At 46.4% G+C, this 24,465-nt stretch overlaps 1 protein-coding gene across 1 annotated transcript in view; it reads left to right on the top strand.

Annotated features, from left to right (window-relative positions):
• The first annotated feature begins 2,323 nt into the window (after window positions 1–2,323).
• bcr (BCR activator of RhoGEF and GTPase) overlaps window positions 2,324–24,465 on the top strand; it is a 148,750-nt gene continuing 126,608 nt past the window's right edge. The window contains exon 1 of the mRNA XM_072662343.1: window positions 2,324–4,627. Coding sequence (XP_072518444.1) covers window positions 3,073–4,627 — 1,555 coding nt within the window. The 5' untranslated portion in view covers window positions 2,324–3,072. The remainder of the gene's footprint in view (window positions 4,628–24,465) is intronic.

Consider the following 24,465-nt stretch of genomic DNA (forward strand, 5'->3'; position numbering starts at 1 on the left):
ACCGACTCCCCTAATTATTCCAATAGTGTTGAATGGAGCTCCACCACCAACCATCACTCCACTGCTTCACAGCTCAATGCTGGGGGGCTTAATACCCCTCTACTAGCCCACGCCTGGCATTAGGCAGCATGCTGTGACTGAATGTCTAGACACCTACACATACACTATATGTCCAAATGTTTGTGGACACCCCTTCTAATAAATACATTCAGCTACTTGCACTCTTTGCTGACACGGGTGTGTAAATGCAGCATCAGCCAGTATTTTCTGAACGCTGGTATACTGGTCAACCAGCACCACACCAGCACCGGACAAGCGCCAAACCAGTATAAACCAGTATTTGTTGTGTTTTTAACACTGGTATGATGGTCAACCAGCACCAAACCAGCAACAGACCAGTAATAACCAGCATTTGTCTGGTTTTGAACACTGGTATACTGGTCATCCAGCACCAAACTATCATAAACCAGCATTTGCTGTGTTCAGAACAATGGTATATTGGTCAACCAGCACCAGACCAGCATAAACCAGCATAAACCTGTATTTGTTATTTTCTGCACACTGGAATACTGGTCAACCAACACCAAACCAGCACTGGACCAGCGCCAAGCCAGTATAAACCAGCATTTACTGTGTTCTGAACGCTGGTATACTGGTCAACCAGCACCAGACCAGCACTGGACCAGCGCCAAGCCAGTATAAACCAGCACCAGACCAGCACCAGACCAGCATAAACCAGTATAAACCAGTATAAACCAGCATTTGCTATGTTCAGAATGATGGTGTACTGGTCAACCAGCACCAGACCAGTATAAACCAGTATTTATTGTGTTTTAACACTGGTATGATGGTCAACCAGCACCAAACCAACAACAGACCAGTATAAACCAGCATTTGCTGTGTTTCGAATGATGGTATACTGGTCAACCAGCACCAGCCCAGCACAAAGCCAGTATAAACCAGTATAAACCAGTATTTGTTATTTTCTGCACACTGGTATACTGGTCAACCAGCACCACACTAGCATAAACCAGTATTTGTTATTTTCTGCACACTGGTATACTGGTCAACCAGCACCACACCAGCATAAACCAGCATTTACTGTGTTCTGAATGCTGGTATACTGGTCAACCAGCACCACACCAGCAGCACACCAGCATAAACCAGTATAAACCAGTATTTGTTATTTTCTGCACACTGGTATACTGGTCAACCAGCACCAAACCAGCACCACACCAGCATAAACCAGCATTTACTGTGTTCTGAACGCTGGTATACTGGTCAACCAGCACCAGACCAGTATAAACCAGTATTTATTGTGTTTTAACACTGGTATGATGGTCAACCAGCACCAGCCCAGCACCAAGCCAGTATAAACCAGTATTTGTTATTTTCTGCACACTGGTATACTGGTCAACCAGCACCAGCCCAGCACCAGCCCAGCACCAAACCAGCATAAACCAGTATAAACCAGTATTTGTTATTTTCTGCACACTGGTATACTGGTCAACCAGCACCAGCCCAGCACCAGCCCAGCACCAAACTTGAGTGTGTGTTCAGCCTGTAATTACTCCCACCTGACGCTAGAGGGCGACAGAGACTAGGCCTTGAGCACAGACGGCAGTGCTGAATGAGCGTCTACAGCGAATTTGCATATAATGCAATCAGTGGATACGTGTGTTTATTTATTTATTTATTTATTTATTTAATTATTTACACGTTATTAATAATTACTTGAGCGCGCATGGGCTTAAAATTGACCAAAACAAAGGCACCGAGAGGTAAATACAGCACAAATAATAGAGAGGCTTCACTGGTTTAGTAAACATCTGTATTATTAGAAGTAAATTAGTATTAATAAATAATAAATTAACGTTTTATTTTTTTATTCACTTTTGTTTATCTTACCTAGCTGTCATAATTGCTTATAACGTGTAAAACCTCGTATTTACGCCTATACTTATTATATATAGTGATAAAAATAATAATAATTACATTACATAAGTCAAAGTCACGTAAAATAACGTGCAATAAGAAATACAGGCCATGCAGTAAACACTAGGCAATAAACAGAGGCTTGTGTATTATTGTGTGTTTATTATTATCATCAGTGCATATTAATGCATATTGATTACTATTAATTAATTAATAACTTGAAATAAATATGAATTATACGCTATTCCAAGTGTCTGTCTATTAAATAATCTAAATAAAGGAGCAGGTATGATGCTGTAATGCATGCTTTCACCCTGTCAGTCATATCCCGATGCCCAGCCCTTTCCTGCATAAGCCCCGCCTCCCTCAGACAGTAGCTCTGTAGGCTGTCCAGCGAGCAGGCGAGCAGGCAGGCAGGCAGGCAGTCTGCAGCAGCAGCCCTCATCTCCTCTGCTGATTACCAGCTGCGAAAATGGGATAACACGTCTGAGGGGCTTTTTCACCGAGTCCGGGTTGTTTTGGAGGAACGACGAGAGCTGAAAGAGTGTGTGTGAGGAGTGAGGTGGAGTGAGGTGGAGTGAGGAGGAGTGAGTCTCTCGCTTTTGTGGTGTTTCCCCCTCAGAGCCTTTGTTTTAGTGCGGTCTACAAAAGAGGAGCTCCTGATGGAGAAGCAGAGGATGGCGCATCATGGATGAGGACTGGGCACCAGGACCAGCTGAGCAGAGGAGGTCTGAATGAGTGAGGGTCTCAGTGTATTGTGTCAGTATATATATATATATATATAGTGTGTGTGTGTGTGTGTGTGTGTGTCTTCATCCCTGCTGGAGAAGGTGTGCAGATGCTGTCATTGTGTTGAGAGGTCTGAGATTTGGGAGCCAAGCGTAGGGATGAAGCAGGCGAGGGGAGTCCGAGCCGTGTCGCTGTTGTCTCCCTCCAGAGTGGTCGCCGATGGTCATTGTATCTGGCAGGACGCTTCAAAACGAAGAGAAGGCCCCAGTCCCTGGAAGACCCCCGATCCAAGTGTGGTGTGCATGCGCTGGTGACTTTCGGACACTTCTTGAGCACGTTCATCATTTCTGTTGCAGAACTACGAGATCGCCGTTTCTCGAGACCTATCTTGTTAGAAGTTCCACTTGAATGTCCACAATGGTGGAGCCGGTGGGTTTCATCGAGGCCTGGAAAGCACAGTTTCCCGAGTCAGAGCCGCCGAAGATGGAGCTCCGGTCCGTGGGGGGCATCGAGCAGGAGCTGGAGAAGTGCAAGGCGTCCATCCGGAGGCTGGAGATGGAGGTGAACAAAGAGCGCTTCCGGATGATCTACCTCCAGACGCTGCTGGCCAAAGAGAGGAAGAGCTACGACCGGCAGCGCTGGGGATTCAGGAAGGCGCAGATGAACGAGGCGGGAGATCCGCAGGCCGGAGGCGGGCTGGACCCCCAGCACCTCCAACACCTGCAGGAGCCGGGGCTGGGGCAGGGGCAAGGACAAGGGGAGCGCACCAGGTTCCAGCCTGTGGGGGGAGAGGCCAGGGTGAAGCCGCGGCCTCCGCCGGCGAGGAAGTCGGCCTCGCACGGGGATGGGCTGGAGCTGCAGTCCGCCTTCGAGCCCCACCAGCCGGGGCCGGGGCCGGGGCCAGGGAGCGAGACAGATGGGCTTTCACCATCCAAACAGAGGGGAGGGGTCTCTCCCCGCAGGCCCCATCCTCCTCCCGACAAGGATCTCCCCTCTGACCCGTCTCCTAAAGACAAGCCGGGCATGGGGCTTGGAGTGGCAGCGCTGCGCTCCAACTTTGAGCGGATCAAGCGGGCCAACTCGCACTCGGCCGGGGATGGCAAGGCGGCCCAAGAGAAGCAGCCCTTCTACACCAACGTGGAGTTCCACCATGAGAGGGGCCTGGTGCGAGTGAATGACCGCGAGGTTTCTGAGAAGATCAGCTCATTGGGTACCCAAGCCATGCAGATGGAGCGCAAGAGGTCCCTCCACTCGCTGCCAGGCAATTTGGCCACGGTGGCTGGCGAGCTGAGGGCCAGGCCCGTCTACAGGGGTCGCTCCAGCGAGAGCACGTGCGGCTACGATGCCGAATGCGAAGATGGAGAGCCCAACCCACGGTCCAGCAGAGATGGAGCATCCAGGTCCAACGGGAACAAGCCTCCACCACCGCCGTGGCAGCCGTCAGACTTCCAGCCCTACAGCACCGTGTATGTCGGAGGTGTGCCCGTGGACGGGGGAGATGGCAGGGTGGCGATGCGAGAGCATGGAGGGGGCAGCGACGACCTTCATCTCACCTGGCCCCGGAGGTCTTACTCACCTGGAAGTTTGGAGGACATAGGGGGCGGAGGCGGGGGTGGCTACACGCCCGACTGCAGCTCCAACGAGAACCTGACGTCCAGCGAGGAGGACTTCTCGTCGGGCCAGTCGTCCAGCCATGTGTCGCCCAGCCCCACGGCGGCCTTCCGCCGGCCCTTCAGGGAGAAGAGCCGATCGCCCTCGCAGAACTCCCAGCACTCGCTGGACAGCAGCAGCCCCCCCACACCGCAGTCCCAGAAGAGGCACCGGCAGCAGCAGCACGTGGTTGTCTCCGAGGCCACCATTGTAGGCGTCCGCAAGACCGGACAGATCTGGCCCCACGGAGATGGAGACTCCGCACCCTCCGGCCTCAGGGCCTCCCATGACAACAGTTACCATGGAGACCTTGGTAAGTGATGACTATCCCCTGATGTGCTCTGCATGGTTTGTTAAACTTGGCAGCCTGGCCTGGGTTTGCGAAAGAATGGATAGTTGCAAGGCAAAGGTCAGCCATCTGCACGAAGCGCTCCTGTACACTGGAATCCTCATTTAGTCCAGGAAGGGGTTGCTAGTCGGCTAATGATCCGACACAGGGGGGTTCAAGTAGGGAAGACCCTTCATTTTGGGCTGTATTGTGGAATGGCATCATTTTCCAGAAGAATAGGTTATAGTCACTGGTATAACTCAATACAGTGAGAGCAGGGGGCCCCTAAAACCTTCACTGCGACTCTCATATAGATGCTAATGCAACGGTACCCCCATATCTCACCAAGAAATTCAATGTATTAAAGGGGAATGTCACCAAATTTTCTAAATTTCGGCATAATTGAGTCAATGATATGGAAACGGTCATTCCCAGTGGGTGTGGAGTGAAATGCTCCGTTTGGTGGGGAATGGAATTGGACGTCTGAAGAGTTTATTGCCTCTCAAAGCTATTTCTCCAAATGATTATAAAGGATTTTTATTTATTTATGTATTTTAAGAAAACTTTGGCCTAAAATGTACTAGTGTTGTTAAACGGTGGAGGGATACATGCAGGGCTTTGTAAGGAAAAATAGTCCTCATAGAAAGCAGATTCCAGGTTCCAGATTTCTCACTATTTCACCATCATCATCATCATCATCATCAGTATCTCTACAACGACCCACGTCCACTGAAAAACTACTGGACTTTCCCTTTAATAACATGCGGCAGCTTAGCTTCCGTCAACACTACTACTACTGCTACTGCTGCTGCTGCTGCTGCTGCTGCTGCTGCTGCTGCTGCTGCTCAGCCTCCTGTTATAGAAAGGATGTTCGAGCTCTTCTTATTTATAACAGGTTACGTATCTCAGAGTATGTGGAGGTTCCCAGAACCTCTGGGACCTCCTGCTTTTGGCCTGTTAATATAGCGATTTATAGTTAATATAATTATTATATTCATATGTAATCATATTAATAATAACTAATCTTAATAATAAATATAATTATATTAACATATATAATGAAATTATTTATGTTATAGATATATACTATAGTGTGTATATATATTAAAGTTATATTATATAGTATATATTATAGTTAAAATGATATTATGTAATTACTAATAACATATATAATGTTGTATATAGTATTAATAATTAACCTTAATAATAATTATATTAAACATATATAACAATTAATATAATAATAATAATAAAAATAATTATATTAGTATAATAGCAAATTATAGTTAGTTATAGTTATAGTTATTAACATGTAATTTGTAATTATATTATTTATATTATAGGTAGTTATAGTTATATAATTATCAATAATATATATAATATTGTATAAAATATGAATAATTAATGTTAATAATAATTATATGAAACAATAATAATTAATGTCATTATATTAATATATAACTATTATTATATTAATATAATAGCCAATTATAGTTAATATAATTCAAGCAGTTCATTAATGGTCGATTCTATAGAAGAACCCCTTTTAGTTCCATCTTTTAAAGGTTCTTGCTGGTTCTTCACTCTCATCTCTATTATAAACATAAACATGGTTCTGGATTCAAAGGTGGTTCTGCTTTGGCGTTTACCATCAAAGAACCCATTAAGCACCTTTTAATATTTGAGTGTTTAGGAAGTGTAATGTTAATGTTTAGGTTAATGTTAGCTGTTGGATGCTTGGAGGACTTGCCTGCTGGATGGGTGGGGGGTCTGAGGGGGCATTAATGGTTTTGCCCCGAGGCCTATAACATCCTATAACAGAGTTATCTGAGTATTATTCAGCTCGGTGCCTGAGACTCACACTGGCACAAACGGTGATCTCTTGAATATAGTTTAAATACGGTATATATACAAATGTTTGTGGACACCCCTTCTATTAAATGCACACAGCTTGTCTAGTCCCCGTAGAAAATTACTGCCAATAGAAGATTTATATCTGGAGCAGATATAAATGAACCTATTGGCACCATGCTGCCTCCTAATGCCAGGTGTGGGCTGGAGGGGTGTAATAAAGCCCCCCACAGTGTTGAGCTGTGGAGCAGTGCAAGAACTTTGTTCTCTGGAATGATGGATGGTGCTCCATATTCTTTTGGGATGGGTTGGGGTGGTGGTCATCAAATATCCTGACCTCACTAACACTCTTGTTGCTGAATGCAATCAAATCCACACAGCAATGCTCCTCCAAAATCCAGTAAAAAAGCCTTCTTCCCTGGATGATAGAGACAGCAGGATAAGCTCCCTTTTTGAATTGAATTTGAAAGAAACAATGAAATGAGCAAGTGTCCCAATACTTTTGTCAAGATAGTGGATCATGTATTTAGACTAGATTGAGATTCAGAGAGAGAGAGAGAGAGAGAGAGAGAGAGAGAGAGAGAGAGAGAGAGGGGGACCTGTTGCTGTCCACCCTCTTTGTTCTCACCCTTCTGTCAGCGTGCTGAGCTACCGTCCACTCTCCCTCCCTGCTCTCCGCTGTGTCCTTCAAACACCGTGACGTCTCTCTGGCCTGCTTCAGCCACAGGCCCTGTCCACAGTGACTCAGGCCCACTGGGCCAGAGAGATGTTGAGTAATTAACTGAAAGAGCTCATTTAGATGATGAGGTCAGATCGAGAGAGAGTGTGTGTCTATATGCTTTAGTGTGTGTGAGGCTGCTGAGCCGGCCTCTTTGTTAAGAGCAGGGTGGGAGGGGAGGGGTGGGATGGAGGGATTTTGCCACTGTGTGTCACATGGCTACCCTACTATGACCGCGTCTCGCTCGGCTCATTGTTTGCCTGTATTGAGGGAATCTCCCAGGCAGACGCTGGTCTAAACGAAGCCGACTTCGGTTCAGTAGGACGACTGAAACCCGACACCTTTACAGATAAGAGTGTGTCTTTGACTGTGTGTGTGTGTGTGTGTGTGTGTGTGTGTGTGTGTGTGTGTGTGTGTGTGTGTGTGTGCGCGCCTGGCGAGTAAGGTGAGCATTCCTGTCGCAGTGCTGATGACCTCTAATGTGCTGCTGTGACAAGATTAGTTTGGCACAGGGAGGTGGGGTGGGGTGGGGTGGGGTAATGTAATTATTACCAGAGTTTGATTTTAGGCCCAAAAACAGCCATAACATTAGGACCAGGCGAAGTGGATTACACTGATTATCTTGTGGATCCAGGGGCTTTTGTCAAGGGGTGGACACTGAACCCTCATCAGTGGCCCGTGGGGCACCACTGTTCTGCCGTCCGATGTGGCAGAAGTCCATTCTCGGTACACCTTCACTACGGTGCCTATAGGACATCCCTCAAATTTAGCGCTTTCCGAGACGCTACCACCCTCCGCCCACTGTCGCGGTCTTATCAGAATGTTATGACCACAGCTGGTTTGGAATGAACCCTGGCCGGGACGTCCCAATATAAATAAGCAAGCACACCAGTCAGTTGTTGCAGATTGCAAACCATCGTCATGGGCAACAGACGTGACTGGACTGATGTCCAGACGAGCATGGTAATAGGGTGGAGGCTGGTAGCATCTCGGAAATCGCCAACTCCATGGGATGTTCTAGAGCCAGGAACCAGTTACAAACTTTAATTTTTAGGACAGCGAGCCCTTAGGTCTGAAAGGTTAAATATTAAAGGACCTCTATGTAAACTGAAGGTTCTTTACCCACTAACCCATTTTTAAGACGTCTCCCGCTCAAACAATACAGGCCCCTAAATGGTTCTTGTTAGAACATACAGTACTAGGAACCCTCTTTAATGGGTATAGAACAGTTGACCTTATATATAGAGATTCTTTAATCTTCTTTAAAGTTTACAAATGGGGCCCACTTTGTAGGCCTGCATCCCGTCTGAGTAGCACCTAGAGGATTAAAGGACCACTATGTAAACTGAAGGTTCTTTACCCACTAACCCATTTTTAAGACGTCTCCTACTCAAGCAATACAGGCCCCTAAATGGTTCTTGTTAGAACATACAGTACTAGGAAACCTCTTTAATGGGTATAGAACAGTTGACCTTATATAGAGATTCTTTAATCTTCTTTAAAGTTTACAAATGGGGCCCACTTTGTAGCACCTCTATGTAAACTGAAGGTTCTATACCCACTAACCCATTTTTAAGACGTCCCCCACTCAAATTGTTCTTATTAGAACGTGCAGTACTAGGAAACCTCTTTAATGGGTATAGAACATTTGAGCCTGTATAGAGATCCTTTAATCTTCCTTAAAGTAGCACCTACTATGACTAGCTGAACGGTAATCTACACCTTTACCTTCTCTCTGGGTTTGTGCAAAGAATTCAACCACAGGTGTGTGTGTGTGTGTGTGTGTGTGTGTGTGTGTGTGTGTGTGTGTGTGTGTGCATGCATGTAAGATGCCGCCAGAGATGAGAGCTGACTCATCCGACTGACTTTTCCACCTCCTGACTGGTTTTATGAGCGCGCTTACAGGAAGCCTTGGACTGGGGACAGATTATTTCCTCAAACCTTATCCAGTATCTTTTAACCTATGTGTAGCCTGGAGGCACGGAGAGCCAGCAGGCTGTGTGTGTGTGTGTGTGTGTGTGTGTGTGTGTGTGTGTAAGCTTGGCTCTGCAGTCTCGTAGCTTAGTGCTGACAGGGTGAATGGCATTTCAGTGTGAAGCAGACGGGCCCAGAGGGCGCTGGCACCTATTGCCCACCTTCATGCCAGGAAGGTCTTTTTTTTTTTTTGTGGCGGGAGAACGATAACCCGGAGGGCAGACGAGGATGGACACTTAGCAGCAGCTGAGGTTGCCCTGAGCGACATATCTGTCTATATACACTGGTCCAAAAGTTTGTGGACACTGATGTATGCTTTCAGCTACTTTAAGTTGCACCCATTGCTGACACAGATGTGCAAATACACACACACACACAGCATGTCTAGTCCTTGTGGAGAAGTACTGCCAATAGAATAGGACTCTCTGGAGCTGATAAACTATACATAAACCTATTGGCACCATGCTGCTTAATAATGCCAGGTGTGGGCTAGAGGGGTATAATAAAGCCCCCCAGCATTGAGAAGAACTGTGTTCTCTGGAATGATGGATGGTTGTGCGCCATTCAATACTTTTGGGATGAGTTGGGGAGTTGGGAATGAGGTGGGGTGGTCATCATCCAACATCCTGAGCTGGGACAACGCTGGTGTCCCAATACTTTTGTCCATAAGGATATGTATGGCCTTTGTTGCCGTGTATGGTAAAGAATCAGTGACAAGGTGGTGTTCTTTTAATAGACCTGAAAAGGTGAGTCAGTGTCAGTCAGCAGTCACAGCACAGTGGTCAGACCTCATCGGATGCTAACTTGGTGGTAGCTAAGCTGCCTGCTTCCCTTTTGCAGACTATTCCTGTTTAACAGCCGAGACAGAAAGAGAGAACTGCTCCCAGGAAAGTCCAGCTCACAGTCGGCTCGCTGTATGAGTAAGAGCTTAGAGCCAAGAGCAGAGTCAAGTGTGTTGTTCTGAAACGCTGAGGAGAAGTGAAAGCTCTGGAGCTGTCAACCGAGGTCCTCCTGGCTGTGTTCGAGACAGAAGGTCTTCAGGACTGGTATTCTGGAGTCGTGGTGGACGGTGTGCAGCTGACCTAAAATCCAGTGTTAATAAAGCAGCACGGCTCAACGCCGACTGCAGGTGTGAAAAGTTCCTGAGTCTTCGAATTGTGTGTGTGTGTGTGTGTGTGTGTGTTCAGATTTAATTTATGAATTCAGTTTAGAGTATGTTAAGAGTGTTCAGAAAGGTGGAGAGTCATGTATTTAGAGAGAGAGAGGTAGAGTGTGTGGTGAGAGAGATAGACAGGTAGAGTGTGTAATGAGAGAGAGAGAGAGAGAGAGAGGTACAGTGTGGTGAGAGAGAGAAAGAGAGGTAGAGTGTGTGATGAGAGAGAGAGATGGGTAGAGTGTGTGATGAGAGAGAGATGGGTAGAGTGTGTGATGAGAGAGAGATGGATAGAGTGTGTGATGAGAGAGAGATGGGTAGAGTGTGTGATGAGAGAGAGATGGATAGAGTGTGTGGTGAGAAAGAGAGGTAGAGTGATGAGAGAGAGAGATGGGTAGAGTGTGTGATGAGAGAGAGAGAGAGAGGTAGAGTGTGTGATGAGAGAGAGAGGTACAGTGTGTGGTGAGAAAGAGAGGTAGAGTGATGAGAGAGAGAGAGGTAGAGTGTGTGATGAGAGAGAGAGGTACAGTGTGTGGTGAGAAAGAGAGGTAGAGTGATGAGAGAGAGAGAGAGGTAGAGTGTGCGATGAGAGAGAGAGAGAGAGGTACAGTGTGCGATGAGAGAGAGAGAGAGAGGTACAGTGTGTGGTGATGAGAGAGAGAGGTAGAGTGTGCGATGAGAGAGAGAGGTAGAGTGTGCGATGAGAGAGAGAGAGAGGTAGAGTGTGCGATGAGAGAGAGAGAGAGGTAGAGTGTGCAATGAGAGAGAGAGAGAGAGAGAGAGGTAGAGTGTGTGGTGAGAAAGAGAGGTAGAGTGATGAGAGAGAGAGAGAGGTAGAGTGTGCGATGAGAGAGAGAGAGGTAGAGTGTGCGATGAGAGAGAGAGAGGTAGAGTGTGCGATGAGAGAGAGAGAGAGGTAGAGTGTGCGATGAGAGAGAGAGAGGTAGAGTGTGCGATGAGAGAGAGAGAGGTAGAGTGTGCGATGAGAGAGAGAGAGGTAGAGTGTGTGATGAGAGAGAGAGGTAGAGTGTGCGATGAGAGAGAGAGGTAGAGTGTGTGATGAGAGAGAGAGAGGTAGAGTGTGCGATGAGAGAGAGAGGTAGAGTGTGCGATGAGAGAGAGAGAGAGGTAGAGTGTGCAATGAGAGAGAGAGAGAGGTAGTGTGCAATGAGAGAGAGAGAGAGAGAGAGAGGTAGAGTGTGTGATGAGAGAGAGAGAGGTAGAGTGTGTGATGAGAGAGAGAGAGGTAGTGTGTGTGATGAGAGAGAGAGAGGTAGAGTGTGTGATGAGAGAGAGAGGTAGAGTGTGTGATGAGAGAGAGAGAGGTAGAGTGTGTGATGAGAGAGAGAGAGAGGTAGAGTGTGCAATGAGAGAGAGAGAGAGAGAGAGAGGTAGAGTGTGTGATGAGAGAGAGACAGGTAGAGTGTGTGATGAGAGAGAGAGAGAGGTAGAGTGTGTGATGAGAGAGAGAGAGAGGTAGAGTGTGTGATGAGAGAGAGAGGTAGAGTGTGTGATGAGAGAGAGAGAGGTAGAGTGTGTGATGAGAGAGAGAGAGAGGTAGAGTGTGTGATGAGAGAGAGAGAGAGGTAGAGTGTGTGATGAGAGAGAGAGAGGTAGAGTGGTAAAGAAAGGCAGGGTGAAAGAGGTACAGAGTCCTGTGTTAGAGAGTCAGTGTGTGGAGAGAGGGAGGTGGAGTGTGTGCTCAGTGAGAGAGAGAGAGAGTGTGTGTGTGTGTGTGTGTGTGTGTGTGTGTGTGTGTGTGTGTGTGTGTGTGTGTGTGTGTGTGTATGCGTGTGAGTGAGCTGATCTGCTGTCTCTGCTCTGGTGGTCAGGGATGCGGGGGCTGAAGAGAGAAGCACAGATGGGTAGAGCTCTCCTATTGCGTAACAGCAGGAGCATCGCTCTCTCTCTCGCTCGCTCTCTCTCTCTCTCTCTCTCTCTCGCTCGCTCGCTCTCTCTCTCTCTCTCAGAGCCCGGCTGCTGCTGTGTGTATCTGAGAGAAAAGAGTAGTCCAGTGTGTGTGTGTGTGTGTGTGTGTGTGTGTGTGTGTGTAAGGGAGCATACATATGGTACCACCAGGTGCTGAATCTCTGAGCACTAAGCACCACACAGGATCTCTGTGTTCTTTTTAAAAATAGCGGAACCCGCCACAGCGCTTCTGATGTCTTTGTTTTCATGTGTTCTTCTTTAAAGCTTCAGGATTAGAACCTTCTTTTATCCTCCAAGCACAAGATGTTCAGGGAAGTTCACTCTTGGACTCACTGTTGGAGGAGGACGGCTGGTCTTTACGTTGAGTGAGTTCAGGACGGATGGACAGGTGCAGGACAGGTGCTCCAAAATATAGTGGAAATTACATTTCATGAGGTTTAGGGTGTGTGTTGGTCCTGTTATCCTAGAACCCAGAACCCAGAACACTGTCCGTATACCTTTCTTGGGAGGTTTCAGATGGTTCTCCTATTTGTGGTTCCATGAAGAACCACGTGTATGAGGTGTGTGAGTTTGAAGGACCTTCACTTCATCAAGTGATTAGGTGAGGATGATGATGATGATGATGATGATGTCTGGCACATGGCCTTCAAAGGGCTCCAAGTGGTCCAGTAGACTAGGTTCGGCCAATATGACCCGAATGCCGGGTCATGCTGCCTGCCGCCAGCAGCCGGAGCCTGAGAGAGCACAGTTGGCCATGCTCTCTCCAGATGGATAGATGGCGCTCTCGCTCTCGCTCTCTCCGTCCACGTCCCCCTGCCCACCCCTCCCTCCCTCCTTTACTACGATGCTGGCCGGCACGGGCATCCGCTAGCCGATGTATCAGCGCTGGGTACCCGGCACCTGTTGAAAAGCGATGGTGGCTGGTTGTGCACGTGTGTTGGAGGAAGCCTCCCCCACCAGTACAGGTGATTGTACATGGTTTAAGGAGATATGAGGAGATACAAGGATTTTCATGACCGCTCAGATGTGTCGCAGTTCACTTTGCGTCTCGCCTAAACTCGTACCACGGTACCGCTCCGCCCCGTGTCCACTCGCTGTAGGCCTGGGCCTTCTCACAGGCGTCCAGACGGGACTGTGTTAGTTCTGCAAAGGCGTTCAGCCCCATCTGGTCCTTTCCTTGTCCTTGTGGCCCTGTTCCCACAGTGGGAATCCCGCTTGTAAATAACAGTGCCAATTGTTTCCTCATGTCTCTTTTGGCCCTGGATTTTCAGGATGAAATGTCCTTGTGTCCGTTAGACATGAGTGGAATGAGCGAGAGCTGGGGAGAGAGGGAGAGAGGGAGAGAGAGAGAGAGAGGAAGGAGGCTCCGGACAACAAACAACTCCCCCTCTCTGCTCTCACACAAGCTTCCAAGAAAACATCAGTCATTCATTATGGATAAAAGAGCCCGGGCCCCTGTGCAGCTGCCTCCCTGCTCACATCACATGACCGTGTACTGTAAGAGTAGTCTGGACGCTTTAAAGGGGAAGTCCACCAGCTTTTAAAATTTCAGCATAATGTGAATCTTAAGAAGTGAATAAAGGCCTTCAGAGTGTGGTCGGTGTGAAACGCTCCGTTCCAGAGAAATGTACGAGTCCGATCTGTTCACAGTGGTGGTGAATGGAGCCAGACGTCTGAAAAATAAAGCTTCACCACTAAATTAGAAAAGGTTAGGAAGGTTTAATTCTAAAATGTACATGAGTGAAGAGTTGGGGAGCAAGGGATGAGGTGGTGGGGGGGATCATCCAACATCCTGAGCTCACTAACGCTCTTGTCTAGTTCAATCAAATCCTCACAGCAAATCTCCTCCAAAATCTAGCTGAAAGCCTTCTTCCCTGGACAGAAGAGACAGTTACTCCAACAAAAGTAGGAGAAACTCTTTTTAGAAATTCTTGATTTCAGAAGAAACACTGAATGAACAGTGTCCCAATACTTTTGTCAATATAGTCTAGCAACGCCAGCTGTCGTCACGATTCTACGTAAAGTTAACGTTAGCATTAGACGTCGTCCGGGTAGTGAATTTTGGTACAGTTTTAGTTGAGGATAGGCTTGGACGCTTTATCGGTAATACTGTAAACCACAGTATTTAAAAAATAGATGGTATCTCAACATGACGACCTGTCGATTTGTGAACTGGACGATGTGTCCGATTTCTGTTCTGTGTCTATCGAGAACACGGCCAAATAAGCTCATTCCCCCATGTGCATTTAAGAGAGCCACAGGGTGGGGGCGCTGTGGGATCGGTGATGTCACACTCTAAAAACAAGGGGGGGGGGGGCGACAAGCCCATCGTAGTTTCAAGTTTAGCGGCGCTGAGTTCTAATGAAAACAGGCCAAGGAACCCTGGATAACCCGGCCTTCTAAATATGTCTGATAACAGTCCTAAGACTGTTCCCTCGACTCTGTGATACTCTCAGATATGAGGCTTTATCCTCTAAACAGGTGGGATTTGAGCCTCGGTCAGCTGGAACACGGCCTGTGCTGTGGTGTTCAGCCTGCTAGCTCACTTATCTAGGCCTAGATAGCCGGCTACGAGTCCAAACCCAGCAGAACCGGTCTCTAATTCCTCCCAACACCACTGTAGGCCTTCACTAGGTTTGGCCAATATGACCCGAATGCCGGGTCATGCTGCCTGCCGTCAGCAGCCGGAGCCTGAGAGAGCACAGTTGGCCATGCGCTCTCCTGATGGATAGATGGTGCTTTCGCTCTCGCTCTCTCCGTCCACGTCTCCCTGTCCACCCCTCCCTCCCTCCTCACATCACTTTAGTACGATGCTGGCCGGCACGGGCATCCGCTAGCCGATGTATCAGAGCTGGGTACCTGGCACCTGTCGAAAAGCGATGGTGGCTGGTCGTGCACGTGTGTTGGAGGAAGCCTCCCCCTCCAGTACAGGTGATTGTACATGGTTTAAGGAGATATGAGGAGATACAAGGATTTTCATGACCACTCAGATGTGTCGCAGTTCACTTTGCGTCTGTTTGTTTGTGTCATAGCCGGCTACGAGTCCAAAGCCAGCAGAACCGGTCTCTAATTCCTCCCAACACCACTGTAGTCGAGCTAGCTAAGCAAAGGTTAGCTTAACGAGTTCTTGATCTTTATAAGCGGGGTGTGGTAAAGCTGTGGTGACGAGACTAATGTGATCCTGCTAACTAAGCTAATGCTAACCAGCTTCCCTCTCCGGATTCAGACCTGGATGTGGAGAGCGCCCGACCCCAGCTGAGGATATGCAATTAGGATGAAGCCAGTTAAACGGGAGCTTTAGAGAGGTATATATAGATGAAAGGAAAGAAAGGCCGAGCTGGAGAGGGAGGGTGTGTAGGTGTGTTGAGCTCTTAGCCGGGGTCGATTAAGGGGTCTGAGAATTTATGGAGTGAGCTGAAAAAAAAGACAGTCTTTGTTGAATGTTATATTGGTAATGTAATATTAATCCTCCCGCATGTACCGGGGCCTCCTGTCGGGTTGAGGCGGCGGCGGAGGAGAAGGTGGAGGAGAGCGAGTCGTGACTCAGGGCTGTTCAAGATGAAACATGTGCTAATGGAGTGCTCAGATATTGCTGGTTCTCCAAGTGACGTTCTGGGTGTTCCTTCACTTTTATGGAGGGAACGGTTAAAGAGAGAGCTGGATAGATGGGCGTATGAACGGATGGGTTGGAGGATGGATGGCTGGATGTGAGTAGAGGAATGTGTCCTGGTCAATGCTCTCATTGTCCAGCAGTACTGGACTGAGGTCAGACCTTCCAGCCTTGCCTTTATTTTTAGCCCGGCACTCAGGACCCCCCCCCCCCCCCCCCGTTTATGCCTCAGAAAAGTATGCTGTTTACGTTTTTATTTCGGGCTGGGTGGCAGGAGAGGCCAGAGCTTCACACTAGCACACCTTTGCCATGGAGGTTTGGGAACATTCCTCCCGAAGCTGGACGCCACTTTGGGCTCTGAGAGGAAAAGGCAGCACTCGAAGAACAGAAGTGCAGTCATGCTAATGAAACAAAAACACCAGGTCACATGGTGTGACACGCTCCGATGTTAACACATGCCGGATACGAGGAGGAATTAAGTGGAAAAACTCTGACTAACCACCAGCAACACAATACACTTCTTAGAGTTTTGTGGAAAAGGGAGCAACTGTGTGTTTTTTTAACACTAAGAAAAGCCTAAAGGCTTTAATTCTGGTCTATAATTAAGTTCCTTGCTTTCCAACGTCATAAGTTACATTTTAATTCCATAGCAGCTACCAAAAGATTTATAGAAGATACAGAATAATTAGTAGATACTGAATAATTCCTAGTAGATACTGAATCATTCATAGTATGTACCCAATAATTCCTAGTAGATACTGAATATTTCTAGTAGATACTGAATAATTAATAGTAGGTACTCAATAATTTCTAGTAGATACTCAATAATTTCTAGTAGGTACTCAATAATTTCTAGTAGATACTGAATAATTTCTAGTAGATACTGAATATTTCTAGTGGATACTGAATAATTCCTGGTACGTACTAAATAATTCATAAAAGATACTGATTCATTCATAGTATGTTATGAATAATTCCTAGTAGGTATTGAATAATTCATAGGAGATACCAAATATTTTCTAGTAGGCACTAAATAATTCATAGTATTTTTTAAATAATTCGTAGTAGATACTAAATAATTCCTAGTAGGTACTGAATAATTCATAAATTGTACTGAATAATTCCTAGTAGATACTGAATAATTCCTAGTAGGTACTCAATAATTTCTAGTAGATACTGAATAATTTCTAGTAGATACTGAATAATTAATAGTAGGTACTCAATAATTTCTAGTGGATACTGAATAATTAATAGCAGATACAGAATAGTTTGTAGTGGTTACTAAACCATTTGTAGTAGACATTGAATAATTCAGGGTAGGTACTCAATAATTCCTAGTAGATACTGAATATTTCTAGTGGATACTGAATAATTCCTGGTACGTACTAAATAATTCATAAAAGATACTGATTCATTCATAGTATGTTATGAATAATTCCTAGTAGGTATTGAATAATTCATAGGAGATACCAAATATTTTCTAGTAGGCACTAAATAATTCATAGTATTTATTAAATAATTCCTAGTAGATACTAAATAATTCCTAGTTGATACTGAATAATTCATAAATTGTACTGAATAATTCCTAGTAGATACTGAATAATTCATAGTATGTACCCAATAATTCCTAGTAGATTCTGAATATTTATAGTAGATACTGAATAATTAATATTAGGTACTCAATAATTCCTAGTAGGTACTGAATAATTCCTATTAGATACTCAATAATTTCTAGTAGGTACTCAATAATTCAGGGTAGGTACTCAATAATTCCTAGTAGATACTAAATATTTCTAGTGGATACTGAATAATTCCTGGTACATACTAAATACTTAATAAAAGATACTGATTAATTCATAGTATGTTATGAATAATTCATAGGAGATACCAAATATTTTCTAGTAGGCACTAAATAATTCATAGTATTTATTAAATAATTCCTAGTAGATATCAAATAATTCATAGTGGTTGCTGAATAATTCCTCGTAAATACTGAACCTGTCAACATACTCACTACATACATGTAATTAATTATACAATTAAACATGAAATTATGTAATTATATGTTACAAATTATATCATGTGAACTGTATGAAAACTACAATAGTAACTATGGGTTAAAAGGGCTTTCTACAAAAGTCATTCAGAGTGGGTTTGGTGTGAAACGCTCTGTTCTGGAGAAACGTATTCAGAGCCGTTGACGGTGGTGGTGAATGAAATCATCAGGTGGTTAGAAACACACTGCCTGAGATATTGCTTTATGGAAGTTTGTTATAAGGATGTTATAAGGATGTTATAAGGCGACATAGTCCCTTAAGAAAACTTACTTTATCAGATTTCCCACTTTTTGACCATGATCAACAATCCTCAGAAGTCTCGTGAAGGAGCACTGGTGGGTTTAGATGTTTGTGTGGTAGTCAGAGGGATGTCCTGTTCCATTCACCACCATGTTAAAGACATGAGCGTAGGTAAGTTTCTCTACAGTGAACCATTTCACACCAGACCCTGACTCTGAATGACCGTGTATTGATTTATTAGCAATATTAGATTATCAGACATTCATTTATATAAAAAAAGGGTGCAGTTCCCCTTTAAAAGCCTCATTTGGTCCCCAGCGCTCTGCCGGAGACATGCAGCGGAAGCTCCAGGAACCACAGAAGGCAAACAGTGGCTGGATGGATCCCAGCTTCATCTCCCCCTGCTGGGAGAGGGGGTGGGAAAATCCAGATGGGGATTAGAACTTTTAGAGTGCGTATCGTTGGACGAGCAGATATCTCCGAGGCCTGATCGACTTAGACTTAGGAAAGTTAAAGGATAGCCTGAGCTTAGGATAAGGATAAACTAGTCTCAGTTCTGCTCTCCCCTTTTTTGAGGGTGGTGGTGGTGGTGGTGGTGGTGGTGGTGGTGGTGGGGGGGGGGGGTTCTTGCTTGTTTTTCTGCAAAATAGTTGAACTGGATGGCTTTCATGTTGGTGAGCGACTGTAGAGATGTAGAGCCTCCGCGACGGTTCGGGATTCGGACACATGGTCTCCATCGTCCGCTGAGCCAAAATATCCCGAACTTTTTATCTCACCATGTCGAACGTTTACACAGCTTCAGTGGACGTGTCGAAGTGTTTGTGTTACAGGGGAGAAGGTGTTATTCCTGCCCAGGAGTGTCCTGTGGACCTCCTTTTGCTGTAGCAGCTGTTAACAGCTGGACCTGTAGCTGTGGCCTAACTTGGGCAGTGCTTATGGTGTCTCAAAATAATGTTCTGGGTGTATCTAGAACACGTTCCCTCGACTCTGCGCTCTCAGATATGAGGCTTCGTCCTCTTCCATCCTTCTGCCTCTCGCTGCGTCTAACTGGTGGATTCGGGTGTCCGTCATCTGCCTCTCATCCATAATTGGTGGATTTGTGCGTCCAATGGTTCTTCAGGAGGTCAACCGCTTGCCATAATTGACCCTCAACTAAGCATCGTCAATGGTTGCAGCCCCGCTCTGACTGTCCAGTCATGGGCCGTAGATCAGCCTATAATGGCCAGCGTGGTGGTGGGGAGGTGGCTGGCAGGCCGAAGCACTGGGCACAGCACGGAAGGCTAAAGCCTGGGGCGGACGACTCTCTTGCCCCCTCTCAGCGTGCGTCCACCAGCATGCGGCTGGGATCAGGGTCTGGACTGTGACCCCTGGCCCAGAGGAAGAGCAGAGAACCCAACCCAGCCTGACCCACCCCACCCTGCACTGCAGGCACTGCCCATGGCTCCGGCACACACTCCACCCACACCAAAGTGTATGTGTGTGTGTGTGTTTGCTTGCATGGGCGCCAGTGCCAAGTTCTCGAACACAGGCTTTTTTGTCGCCTGACACATTTGCACCCGTCCCAAAAAGACGTGGCTCATGGGGGGAAATAAAAGCTCAGGACAGAACAGGCGTTAGAAGCACTCCATGCTCTGGTCCAGGCCGCCGCAGCACAACAGGGCCTGACGAGCAGGACGGGGATGCGGGATTTCACTGCAGGGTTGTTGCTGGGTAACATGTCCTGCAATTTGTCTCGTAGGACGACTGGGGTGCAAAAGTTGTGCACTCTTTTTATGCCATGGTGATACAGATACACTCAACCAACTATGTGGGGTACCATGGGGACTGTGCAACACCTTAGCAACCACCTGGGATTCAATAGAGCCACTGCCTAGCAACATAATAACACGCATGTAGCAAACACCTTGCAACATCAAAGCAACCACCTGAAAAAACTGTGGGAACCACCTAGCAACATTACAGCTCACCTCACGGCTACTTAGCAACACTATAGTATCCCCTGGGGTACCTTAGCAACCACCTAGCAACCCCATAACAATCAAATGGGATGCCAACCACCTAGCAACATTTAGCAACCACCTTACAGATGCTTAGCAACACCGTAGCAAATACATGGGATACCATAGCAACCACCTAGTTACGTTAAAGCGCACATGGCGCAGCAACAGCATAGTAATCGCCTGGGGTACTCAAGCAACCCCCTGAAATACCACAGCAACCAACTAGCGACATTGTAGCACACATCATGCAGCTACTTAGCAACCCCATGGTAATTGACTGGGGTACCAAGCAACCCCATAGCAAACAAATGGGATACCAAGGCAGCTGCCTAGCTACTCCTTAGCAACCACCTTACAGCTACTTAGCACAACCATAGCAAACACATGGGGTACCCTAGCAACTCCATAGCAACCACTCAAAATACATGTATCAACTACTTGGCAGCACCATAGTAATCAAAATAGCTGGGATATCATAGCAACCCCATAGCAACCAAAATAGGAAATCATAGCAGCTACCTAGCGACCACCTAGCTAACTGTACAACCGCTTAGCAACCCTGTAGCAAACACATGGGGTACCATAGCAGTTTCGGCTCCGATTGCTGACGGCTCTCTACGGCCCTGAGTGGTGAAGTGTGTTTGTGTGTTACACTGGGGTGGGGTGGTGGGGCGAGGGGGTCCAGATTACCGCCACAGATGAGTTCGGTTGCATTTTTGGATTAAACCCATGCGGTTACACAAACACCCCGCTCCATCCCAGATCACACTTCAGTCGAAAGAGGAACAATCAGCTTACTTTCTGTGTCACTCATCACATTTACTGCATCATCGCTTTCACAAGACGCCACATGTCTGCTGTCCTACATATCGCAGACAGCTTATTATCGGGGTGTCTGTCGGACACGTACATGGCGCTACGCCTCGTACTTCGTACTGTTTGTTTTCACGGCCCTTCTTTAATCTGTGTCGAGTGCTAACGCACAAATCAACTGCTGTTCTCCGCGCTGCCGATTAAAGCAATACTTCCCAGGCGGCTCTTTTCTTGTGGCCAAATGAAGCGTTCGCCTTTTTTTCAGCCAGATCTGCTCCCTCATGCAGACCGGACAGCTGCTTCGAATTTGGGCTGTGTGTGCAGCCAATTACTGCGCTCGCACCTTTGTGTGCTGCGTGTCGATGTTTTCCACTAAACAAGGGGAAAAGAAGAGGAGATCAAAGCCCCAACCTGAGGATCCAATAACTTTTAAGAGCGAGGCTGATGGACGCCAAACGTCACTCTCGCCAATTCTCACCCCCCACACTTCTATTTCCCGCAACACTGTATGATCTCAGGATCACATGACAGACTCTGTAAATGTGGTTGTCCGATGTCTTCTCTGTGATGATCAGCTCCAGCTCCATGTTGCAGAAGTGACGGTAGGCCTTCTCCACTAGCCTTAGCCGAGCCCAGTCCAGCCCAGTCCAGCTCAGCTCAGCTCAGCTCTGTCTGACTACCGTCAGAACGAGGCTGCAAATTCAGTCAGGGTGTTATGGATGGGTCAAGCGATGCCATTGGCTGCCTCTGCTACGTTCTCTCTGATGCCGTTCAGTTTAGTGACACACAGATCAGCCATAATATTAGCACCACAGGCTGGATCACTGCTACATCCTGTAATATTAGTCTACCACCTCAGTTCTGCTTGTGTATCCTTCAGCTTGTCCAGAAATGCATGTGTATGGCTGACCATATGGCTGGGGGCGCAATTTATGGCAGTGGAGTAAACGTGGCATTACACTCCACAACTGTAGGCTATGCTATGCTATGTGGCGTCTTTTTATTCCAGTAGACATTTTTAATTTCTAAGAATTTACATAAAAATACCTTTGTCCTCTTTTCCTTTGAAGACGCTCAAACGCTGATATGTTTAATTTGTGGGCCCTTTTCTTCTCTGGTTGAGCACATTCCAGCCAGGGGAGACTGAAGAACTGCCCTCTGGAAGCAGAGGAGAGGGTCCGGAGGCAGGTGGGTCCGGTCTGATTTAAGGCTCAGAATGTGGGCTGGGTGCCACCGTGCAGCTGAGTGCAGCTCCAGCCAGGAGGGCTCTTTCACAGCCTGCCAGCCAGAACACAGAGAACCTACAGGCCGAGAGAGAGAGAGAGAGAGAGAGAGAGACAGGAGGAGAGTGGGCTTTAGTTTCGCTTCGTCTCTCTCTCTCTTTCAATCTCTCCTTTGTTCTCTTTGATTTCTCTTTCTTTTCCCTTTACCTTCTCTTTCTCTTTTACTCTCTGCTTTGTTCTCTCTTCACCCTCTCTCTCTTTTCTTCTCTTTGATCTCTTCAGTTTCTCACCTTTTATCTTCTCTCATTTCTCTTTCTAGGATTCTCTCTATCCCTCTTTAGTCTCTGCTTTATTCTATTCTCTTTCTTCCCTCTGTTTCTTATCTTTTAACTTCTCTTTTTCTCTCTCTTCTCTTTGATCTTTCTCTTTCTTTTCTCTCTTCATCTTTACTCTGCTTTATTCTCTCTTCATCCTCTCTCTGTCTTCTCTTTTCTTCTCTTTGATCTCTCTCCTTCCTCTGTTTCTCATCTTTTACCGTTTCATTCTCTTTTTTTTCTTATTTGTTCTCTTTGATCTCTTCGGTTTCTCACCTTTTATCTTCTCTCATTTCTCTTTCTATGATTCTCTCTATCCCTCTTTAGTCTCTGCTTTATTCTCTTCTCTTTTGTTCTCTTTGATCTGATTTCCCTCTGTTTCTTATCTTTTACCTTCTCTCTCTCTTCTCCTTGATCTGTCTTTTTCCTGCCTCTGTTTCTCTCCTTTTAACAGTTTCTCTCTCTCTCTTTCTCTCTCTCTCTCTCTCTCTCTCTCTCTCTCTCTCTCTCTCTGCCTCTCTCTCTCTCTTTTCTCTTCATCCTCTCTCTGTCTTCTCTTTTCTTCTTCTTGATCTCTCTCCTCCCTCTGTTTCTCATCTTTTACTGTTTCCTTCTCTCTTTGCTCTCATTTGTTCTCTTTGATCTCTCCAGTTTCTCCCTTTTTATCTTCTCTCATTTCTTTTTCTAGTATTCTCTCTATCCCTCTTTAGTCTGCTTTATTCTCTCTTCTCTTTTGTTCTCTTTGATCTGTTTCTTCCCTCTGTTTCTTATCTCTCTCTCTATCTTTACTCTCTGCTCTCTTCATCCTCTCTCTGTCTTCTCTTTTTTTCTCTTTGATTTATCTCTTCCCTTTGTTTCTCATCTTTTACCCTCTCCCTCTCTTTCTCTCTTTTCTCTCTTCTCTTTTGTTCTATTTGATCTGTTTTCCCTCTGTTTCTTATTTTTTACCTTCTCTCTCTTCTCTTTGATCTTTTTTATCTTTCTTTTTCCTACCTCTGTTTCTCTCTCTCTCTCTCTCTCTCTCTCGCTCTCTCTTGGCACTGGAGGATCTGGACCTGGCAGGCTCGGCTCTCCTCTCAGGAGTGAAATATGTTCTGGATTGTAATGCTCTGCGTCTCCGTCCAGTTAAAACTGTACCGGTTGGACGTTGTCCATCTTCACAAACTGTTGTTTTTCCAGGCTCCCAAAATAGAAATACCCTAATCTTTCTCTTTCCATTTTTACCTGTCCGACCTTCATACACTATATCGACAAAAGTATTCGGACACCTGCTCATTCACTGTTTACCCTGAAATTAAGCGTTTCTCCTGCTTTTGTTGGAGTAACTGTCTCTACAGCTGATGAAGGCTTTCTACTAGATTTTGGAGAAGCATTGCTGTGAGGATTTGATTGCATTTAGCAACAAGAGCATTAGTGAGGCCGGGATGTTGGATTATAACCAACCCACCTCATTATCCCCAACTCTCTAACTCATCCCAAAAGTACTGGATGGAGCTCCACCATCCATCATTCCAGAGAACACAGTTCTTCCACTGCTCCACAGCTCAACCCCTCTACTAGCCCATGCCTGGCATTGGGCAGCATGGTGCCAATAGGTTCATGTTTGGTTTGTTTGGATTCTATTGTGTTAGCAATAGGTGCATCTTAAATGCACACACATGCCTTGGCCCTTGTGTATCTTCATTCTACGGATTTTAAAATGCTGGTCATGAGACCCGGCCTCCTGAGAGTGACCGTGTAGACCGCACAGTCCTGCTGGTGGATCGCTCTGATGTGTGTGTTGTGTGTTTTCCACTCGCAGTCCTCTGTCCTCTCCTCCTACGCAGCGGTCCCGAGGGGCCAGGCGCTGCCATCTATTATTCAACCCACTTCCTGCACAACCAGAAACGGCTGTTGGGTGGGTGTCATGTTCGCCGCCCCAGCAGCCCAAAGAGACACACT

Source organism: Salminus brasiliensis, chromosome 18, assembly GCF_030463535.1.
Source record: "Salminus brasiliensis chromosome 18, fSalBra1.hap2, whole genome shotgun sequence".
NCBI classification, from domain to species: Eukaryota; Metazoa; Chordata; class Actinopteri; order Characiformes; family Bryconidae; genus Salminus; species Salminus brasiliensis.